General features: G+C 34.8%; 1 protein-coding gene across 1 annotated transcript; it reads right to left on the bottom strand.

The window, feature by feature from the left end:
* Window positions 1-208: 208 nt before the first annotated feature.
* LOC108483371 (nardilysin-like) lies at window positions 209-9129 on the bottom strand. Its single transcript, XM_017786730.2, has 19 exons — window positions 8579-9129; window positions 8428-8503; window positions 8299-8345; window positions 7955-8067; window positions 7693-7766; window positions 7413-7508; window positions 7204-7323; window positions 6584-6817; window positions 5938-6086; window positions 5442-5598; window positions 4871-5020; window positions 4148-4527; window positions 3417-3566; window positions 2975-3157; window positions 2213-2416; window positions 2000-2106; window positions 1447-1600; window positions 1219-1340; window positions 209-832 (listed from the first exon to the last, which is right to left on the bottom strand). The coding sequence occupies exons 1-19, from the start codon at window positions 8918-8920 to the stop codon at window positions 583-585; spliced, it is 3108 nt and encodes a 1035-aa protein (XP_017642219.1). The 5' UTR covers window positions 8921-9129; the 3' UTR covers window positions 209-582.
* Between the last annotated feature and the right edge of the window lie 588 nt (window positions 9130-9717).

Genomic DNA, 9717 nt, shown 5'->3' with positions numbered 1-9717 from the left:
CTATCCATGATGGGCCATTTTCGGACCCCTAGATAGTCCTTTTGAGTTCATGGCTACAGGGCTTTGAAGGAGCCATGTTTCGTTCACTCTAAATCTTGGGGGATGTAACATAATGAGCTCATAAAAAATGAATACATAAAAGAGAATGTTTTTGAATTTTTGAGCTTATGATTGCTATAGTATAGGTGAATTAATCAAAGAGAGAAAAAAATGAAGTCAATCTTTTTTTTTTTTTTCTTGGGAAGTAAAATGCAGCGAGTCTTTCACTCACGCTTCCGTTCATTTTCCATGTCAGAAGGGAAAATATCACCACAAAGTATCATATCTTTGCAGTCAATCCAAATTTAATGAGAATACATAATCCAATTAATGTTAAAATAGGTTTAAATGCTATACTACTATATGAATCCACCAATTTGGTCTGTCACCAACATCCCTTTGAATATCGTTGTTGTTGTCGTTCCCACAGCCATCTTTTCATCGTTCAAGCGGCCAGTGGACCATACGATCAGTAATTGTATACTTTTTCAGCGTAATTTGTCTTTTCTTTTGGTTCCGCCCAAACAGCAATTAGCTTTACATTTAACAAAGGCTCGGATAGTACTTGGATGACATCTTGAAGGCTGCAAGGTCTTTAATGTGCTGCTGCTGCAAACAATCTGTTCTACTTTCACCCTCGTTTATGTCGGTGTTGCATCCCCATACACGAACTGCAAGTTTTCGACATTTAGGAGATGGTTCTTGCAAATACGTCTTATACCAGTTCACAATGTCTGCCTTTTGGATGCTTCTGAGTTCCTCTGCTTCCGCCTTTGATAAGTCAAACATGTACCTGACAGTTGATCCCATAAACAAACAGTTAACATACAGCATGGAGGAGAAGAGGAAGGCACAATGCTATTTTACATATAATATATAAACATCTCACACCAGCAAAACCCTCAATAATATTCTCCACTCAACTGATACATCTACTGAACCAACGCAGAAGCACAAAAGAAACAAAAGCAATAGTCTTGGTGAGGAGAAAATTAACAGCCGGTATGGACTAACATGACTACCACCTACTCTGCACAAGGTTGTCATATGATAGTTGTAATGCCACAAACCGAATAATTCTTTCCTCTTCAACTTCTACTTATTGACCTAAATATAAAATTTTAGCGCTTAGAAACAGAAAATCATGTTTCACCAACCAAAGTACCATACGGATAGTACCTATTATCAACAATCTGATTCCAAAGGCGATTGGTTTCATATAAGAGGGATGGATCTTTTTCCAGCAGCTTAGCTGTTAGTCCACTCCTATAACTCTCAAACGATTCATCATCAAGGCCTGCCTGCAATGCATTAACAAGTAAAACAGACAAACAACGTTTTTATTAAAAGATAACATAAGGAATACAGCAGAGCGTGCAATGAAAAGATAGCTGACTCAACACTGACCAACAAATCTGCCAAGCTGTTTATGAAGTTGTCTGTTCTCTCCTGCAAGTAAACCGGGCTATACTTGGAAGACTGAATACAGAAACAAAAGCCATAAACCCGATAGGTCACTCGTGGGCTACATTCAACAACATAACCAAGTTGCTCCTTTGTCCTATATTCCAAATTGAATAAACAATTAGATAACTCATTTTAATTTTTCAACTTAGCATTTACCAAAAAATAAAGGGATATATATATATGAAATGGCATGCTATCACATTCAATTTACACACGCATACAAACAGATTTTAGTTCGTAACTAGCGCAACCTAGACAATAAAGATCTCAAACAAGGCATGACTGCAGCCTCCACAGAATCAGGACAACCCTTTTTTACAAACAGGAAAAAGATCAAATGAATTTCAATCAACCGGCTTTCCCCAAAAGACAAGGAAAATTTTTCACTTAATTTGCCCATTTTGGTATGCTTATGTGCTCGAACACCTAAGACAGGCTAGCAGTATCAAAGATTGATTAGCACATTTTCAGACTTTCAGCCTCAGAAAAATACCTTAGCTGATTAAAAAGCGGTTCTTCCACAATTTCATCAAAGAGATCTATCAAAGCCTTCAATTTTACTGCTTCCACCCCTGCTTCTGGCTCAATTTGGAAATAAAGCTGCAACGCAAGGGCAAATGATGTAAACAATAATAGCATAAAGCATTAATAAGCAAAGAAGATATTTAACTGATATTTCATAGAGAAACTGACCATCATCATTTACCTCGAGCACTGAGTTCGTTTCAGACTTATTCTTTACACTGACATCTCTCACAAAGTTGGCACCAGAGGGAAAACATATCACTTGCTCCTTATGTCTCATTGTGACTGGCATCGTTTGTACAGAAAAGTTGCTTTTGAATATATTTGATATGTCAACTACTTCTTTTTCTAACAAATTACCATGGAAAAGGCCCTCAATATAAATCTGTCCAACATATGCAGTTAGAATTTAAACAAACTCAAACAAATGTCCTTTAAGAAGTAAACAGCAGTAACTATCAAAAAATAAACCCAAAGATTGAATTAATCGATTCATGTTACTATCAACAGTATCATGAAACATCAGGAAGTAGCAAAACAATCAACTTTTGGAATCTGTCGTTCTAATTTCATAGTAAATGCATCACAGGTGGGAAGACTAATTGTATTTTTACGTTTTCTTTAAAATGTTTTGGCTCCATTCATGTGTACATATTGTAAAAAGAATAATAAATAAATTACATTTACGATTCAAATGGGAAAATAACTCTTCTTAGAACAACCACTTCCCACTTTCAGAGGTGATTTAAGTGTAAGCACAAAATGCATTCCAAATAAGAAAGTTAATGATACTTTATCCAATCTTGAGATCATTAACTACAAGAATATTTTGGGCAAAAAAGAAAATACAAGAAAGTCCACCCAATCAAAAGAAAATTTAAGCTGATGGAAGAAAACAATCTTATGAACTTGCCAAAAACCAAACACCATGTGTCGGTGTTACCTGGGAACGGAGCTCAGGAATAAAGGCCCTCAAGTCGGATAGAGAAATGTCATTTAGAGAAGAAAGCTTCTCGTCAACATCATAAAAACTCTTGCATAAAATCTGCAGTCTCAAGTAGGATGAATGATTTAGAGGCTTCATGTTGGAGTTTCTTAAAGTTCTCTCCATGTTCTCCTTAATAACCTGTCCAATGCAGAGTCAACTTATAAAACACAGCAAAAGACCTCAAGAGATCTATAAGAACCAATTAAATTATCAATAGGTAAGCGAATAGTAGAATTAATTGATAACCTTTTCCTCTAGATAGTAAGAAAATAGATTAGTTCAGAGTCAATCTTTAAGGTGCCAATCTTAATCAAACGGCACTTTGCTCTTTTCCCAAAGATTGACAGCCATATTGAATGTACACCAAACACATCACAATTTGAGGAGATGTGTGTACCTTAAAACGGTCATCTGTAGGCAAAAAAGAGTTTGCGATTGCCAAAATTTTTCCCAAGAGAACAGGAAGCTTATCATTGAATCCAAAAAGCTTCAGCTCTAACTTGTCACTGTACATTGCCACTGAAGTTTCAAGCTTGGCAATACTGGCCTGGAAAAAAAAACCTAATCACATTCAAATTTCAACAACAAATGCAAGAACAAACCTAACATAGAGTTTGAAAGAAAATGAAAACAAATTATGACTATGTTTAGAAACCATGCAAAATAATACAGCGGGAGAAGGAAATTTTTGAGAGATTATTTGTCAACAACTCAACAAAAATGTCGGTAGGAGCTTCATCAGTGCACATTACTTATTAAATTGGTGCCGCAAAGACAGCTTAATACAGAAATGTAGATGGTTCAGCTGTACTATTGACTACTAATAGCGATTATAATATGCCCTCAAATTCAAAAATCCTAAAACACGTATTTCACAAATACTTTTGAGCCATGCAAATATTATTAAAATTTCTGTTTAAGAAATCAAATTGAAAAACAAGATACTACAAGTAGATCCACCGATCCAGTAATCCATGTCCTAAGGCCAGCAAAATACTCACCTAAAAAAACATGATTAAGTAGTTTAAGAACAAGTTAACATTTCAAGATTCCATGCAACAAATTTCAATAAAAACATGATCAATTACTAACAGAAAAGTTCAAAATGATAAATGATAAGTAATCAACCTGATATATAATCTCATTGAGCTCATCCTTAAGGAGGTGAATATAAAGTTCAGTCAACAAACAACTCTTCAAAGTACAGTATGCCCCTTTTAGATTAATCCGAAAATATGTATTTGCCCGAGGAAGTTTGAAAGTACGATCAAGCTTGTACCAGAACTTCATCAATGGTTCATCAAAAATGCATATAGGCAATGTTTCATTTGCAGAATTGATTTCTGCAGTGTCAGCTCGAATGGAGAAATCACATGGAATGAACTCATTTTTCAAAGGCAGATGCAATGAAACATCAATTTCTGGGGGATCTTCCCATAATTCCATCAAAGATGAAGAAATTTCTTCCTCAGAATAATGTGATTCAAACCAGGGCTCCAACTGGACATCTGCAAAAAAGAGAGTATACAAAGCTTAGTTGCTTTCCTACAATTATCAGTATATTATATTGATTAGAAGCAATTATACACATTTTAGCTGAGCAGAATCACCATAACATAAGAAACATGCTAATAGTGGAAATTCACAATGTAAAAGATGCAACCCAACCATAATAATCTAACCATGTAGCTGCAAATTAAAGAAAGTTTTATAGCTTCAAATTAAATTATTTTTCTGACTCTTATAACAAGAAACATAGATAGTCTAATAATACTAACTTCATAACAACAACAACAACAACAACAACAATAATAATATGACGGCTAAACAGAACAGAACAGAACACGGTACCTTGTGACTTGAAGAATTTTGATACTACATCAACTCTCATGTTTTTGGGAGTGAAGAAACCAAGAATCTTTCTTATCATTTCCTCATCCCAGAACTCAAAGACATAGTCTCCATAGATAACATGTTCTGGTGGATAAACAAGCAAATTTTCTGCAACAAAGAAACTTAGGGAATAGTTAATGGTGAAAAGAAGAATCATTGTAAACATACTCTAGGAGCAGCATCAAAATCCCAGATTTAGAAATAAATATAGCTTTCTTACTATATTTATCAAACTGACGTTAAAAGTTATCCCTTAACCCAGACAATGATCAAACGATATAATGTGTTCCCGGTTGCTAACATTTGTTGCTTCACAAATGATATGGATGTACCAGTAAGTGTAAGTTTGCTTAATTTACATGAGGCACATCAACAAATTTCAATGTATATAAGCACCATATCAACTATTTTCCAGTTTCAAGCCAAAAGAAAATTCAAGTATGGCAATGACATTAATGTAAGCAATTTAGATGAATCATAATTTTTCAACAGATGCAAGTTAAAAATTTGAAAAACAAGAGGAAAGAACCTGCAAGCCCTGCAGCATAATCATCCTGAGGTTTTTCCTCAGCAAAACGAAAGTCCATGTTTCCAATATCCTGCAGCTCCTTAAATATCCATTCTTGGGGGGAAAGTTGACGCAATAATTTAAGATATTGATAAACATAACCAATGATGTCAAATATCTGTGAAGAAAAAAATGAAGCACCATTAACAACTGTGGGCAGAAACACAAAATTCAAGAAGCAGCCTTAACTAATGTAAGCACGTACAATATAGAAACACAAATGCAGAAATAATCATAGTAGCAGTAACTGACTATGTACAATTTATTATAAGATTGAGCTAGCCTTAACAGCAACACAATGGGAAGATAAAGCCAACCAATATCCTTGGAATTTGAGATGGTTTTTTCATGCACATTCCACATGGAAGTATATGTAATACAGCATAAAATGGAAAACAAGAAAGAGAAGTTTTATAAAGAATGTTATTTGCTTTGAAGATGTAACAATATATGCTACCTTTCCCAAACCACAATCTGTAAGATATATGGACATGCTAAAGATATAAGCAACAGAGGATCGCTCCATTCCGTCGTCTGAAACACCAGCAGATAGAGAGGTTACCCATCCTTTAGCTTTGAGAAAGTAATGCAGGCTTCCTTTGCCCTCTGGAAAAAGGAGGGGAAAAAAGATATTACATTTGCACTTTAGTACAGAATACCAACCATATAAAATTTCATCAAAGTTTAAGAAGCACAAATATGTCTCAATGAATTAGCCAACAATAAAAAGAGAACAGAGAAAACAAGGAAAGGAACTTCAAGGAATAAACATGAAACTAAGATCGAAGCATCGTTTATCTTTTCTATGGCTCTAAACATGAAGGGAATAGTAGCAACCATATTAGTTATTGTAAGGCATGGAAATTGAAGCAATAAGGAGGTATAATCATGGAAATTGAAGCAATAACAGGGAATAAGCATAGAAATTGAAGCAAATGAAAAATACCATCCACATTCACAGGCAAATCAAGAATAACTTATAAGGCATCAAAACTGAACAGTTCACATTTTCTTCATATTTGCACATGCATCCTTTTCTTTGTTATTATTATTTCCATGAGCAACCTACTACTTAAGCATTAGGATAACACAGAATTACATACCATGGCCAAGAAGATGAGCCAGATAATCTTCTGGTTTCTTCAGATACGCTTGCAAAAGACAAGGCAGTGCCCACCTTAATTCAAGGATATGGACATCCTTAACTGCCTCTAACCTGTAAAGTTTACCAGCTCTCCAGACAGGACCTTCCACCTTAAACTCTGGCTTTCCTTGAAAACCTTGTCTGACATCAGAAAATAATTCAACAACCCATTGCTGAAGTACATCCAAAGGCTCTGCACCATCAAGAAGTATTATCATGATTATTCTATTAAAGAATGTATACAAATAATTTAGATAACAATTACACCATAATTTTCTTCCAACTGACATATGTACAATAAGCACTGAAATTCCTTCAAAAAATTAGAATAAAATGCTTTAGTATGTTTAAGCTTTTCATGGAAAAGTTATAAACTTAAAAAAATTAGTTAAAAAATCAGCTGTCTAAACAAGGTAAAATGGATATGAAAAATAAAACAAAATTTTGAACAGAAATGGGGGAAAACAGAGGCAGTGAAAATAAATTCCATCCAAGTTAAAAGCACTGTTTCCCTCAGAGACTAGAAAGAGAGAGTAAACAATGGCCACAAATCTAGAGAATCACAACAAAGTAACTTACCACCACCAATTACCGCTAACTTCATCAGTCCGCCATGGTAATAATGATTATACAGTTCTAGTATTTGTTTGCGTAGATCAATCCCTTTCTCAACAGCATCAATCAGGCTCTTCTTGTTTCCTTCCATTTAAGTCAAGGAAAATTCTCATTTTTCATGCCAGTAGACATAAACAAGTCATTCAAAGAGAGAACAATGACAAGAATCTCACCCCAAGAGAATCTATTAAAAGGGTGACCATCTTCAGATGTATGGCACTGAAGTTGCTGAAGGCGGAAACTATCATTCTGCAAAACCTGGTTAAATTCTACAATCCCATTTTTGTTTAAATTAGAGTTCCATTGAGAAATCATGAATATACCATCAGTACATGTAATAACAAGTGTAAATGGAGGACGAGAAAAAAACTATTTTCGATTTTAAGGGGGAAAAGGCAGGGGGGGGGGGAAGGGGCGCAAGAAGACATATAGACTCAAATTAATCGTGCACACCAGAATCCACAGCAAGCACCTCTCGCTCCATCGCTTCAAGTTTCACAAGGGGTGAAATAAAAAATTGGGAAAATCTGGTAAAGACAAGAGACCAACATAAGTCCAAAATTCTGATGACTTAGGGAATCAGTATAAACAATGAAAGACCAAACGACTACTCCATTAAAAATCCCTATAGTGACGCTCGAATCAAGCAATGGAAAGTAAAAGGAAAAAGAAAATTCAATAACTAAGCTCTGCCCTTTACAGTTTAATCATTTACCTTCTCAAAGCACCCTTGAGAAATTCTCTTTCAACTTCAAAATGGTAGCATGTATGCTCAGCTTCAGTATATGCATTTGATGAGCCTCCGTGTTTGGATAAGTAACTATCATACTAGCAAAGAAAAGTGTCAATGGAGGTACGCCAAACAATTATTACATCACCAACTAAAAATAAACACACCGTTTAGAAGTAGGATAAGAAAAAAAAAAAGTTTAAATTGACAATAAAAGAATCAGGCAAAAAAAAAATTGTGAATATCATTTCTAAATTCTGATAGGCTAGCAAAAGAATGACAAGTTAGGCATCTAGAATAGCAATAGGAAAGATTATGGATGAACAGACCTCGTTTTCATCGGGAAATTCAGTACTACCCATGAATAGCATGTGTTCTACAAAGAAATAAAGAAACTTCATGAATATAGGCAGAGCAGAAATGCAGTTAAGAAGAATGGGCAGTGAATAAAACTGTACCTAGAAAATGAGCAAGACCCGGCGCCTCAGGAGGGTCAGAGAAGCTGCCAAATCCTACACACATTGCTGCCGCTGCCTGCGACCAAATTCGCAATCGATGAATCAACTAATGTCTGGACTTCAATCAATAAAAGGAGGAGAAAAGACGAACCTTTTTAGTCTGAGCAGTCTTCTCTTTCTCATTGTCGGCGTCGGCTTCATCTTCGTCTTCGTCTTCTTCTTCTTCTTCGTCTTCTTCTCCATCATCCTCATCTTCATCCCCATCCCCAACCTCATCTTCACTTTCATCTTCATCTTCAGCTTCAGGCTCAGTCTTATCTGGCAAATGAGAAGGTTGAGGAAGTCCGTCGGGGTAAATCTGGGGATCGTGAACCAACAAAGCGACGAGACCGTTGGAGAGCTGGATTACCCTGTAGAGTCGGCGGTCGTTTGCAGACTTAATTACCACACTGTCCGATGAGTACTTCAATACGCTTCCGCCGGAAACCATCATCAATTTTTCCACTTTGATACGAAGTGTGACAATTTATTAAGAGACTAAAACTTCGATTTATGAGTAAATATTTCAATCTTCCAACAGTAAACTCTAATTCAGCACTTCATCAGCTTAACTATAAACTATCACTGTCGCCCTTTAATTAGGTCTTCCCCCGTGGACGGTTTATAAGCCCAAAGCACACACCCCGAATCTTCCTTCTTTTTTTTTTAAGACTTGGGTTTTCATTTTATGTGAGCCCAAATATCCAAATCCATCCAGCAGTTACTAGTAACTAAATATTCACAAATTTCTTTAAAATTCAAATTTGTTTATTATTTCTATTAAATTCAAGTATTATTATCTGAATTTAAATAAAATTAATTAAATTATCCTTCAGATTGAATTCCATAAATATTTTAATTTATTAAGTATTTTATTTTTTTAAATAAGTGAATAATAGAGTACAATAATCAAATCCAAATCGTTATTTATAAAAGTAAAATAAATTCAAATATTCATTATTTGAATTTGAATCTTGTACTCATAAAATTAAAGTAGATTTGGATAATATGTATCTAAAGATTATATCTGCATCTGCTCCAAATCGTCTGAGATAATAATTAGAATATTTAAATTCATAATCTAAATTCAAAAAATAAATTAAATATCCGTAAATATTCAAATTTGCACTATCCATTACCATTCCTACGTAGTACATACATCTAAGAGACTGGATGAGAGTGTGTTTATGATTAGGATTAAAAAATTTAGAATGAATACCAATTCAAGCTTTGCCTCACCTTAACTTTCAA

Source organism: Gossypium arboreum, chromosome 1, assembly GCF_025698485.1.
Source record: "Gossypium arboreum isolate Shixiya-1 chromosome 1, ASM2569848v2, whole genome shotgun sequence".
Lineage (NCBI taxonomy): Eukaryota > Viridiplantae > Streptophyta > Magnoliopsida > Malvales > Malvaceae > Gossypium > Gossypium arboreum.
The sequence above is the reverse complement of the archived record's forward strand: the minus strand, read 5'-3'. Positions and strand labels throughout refer to the sequence as shown.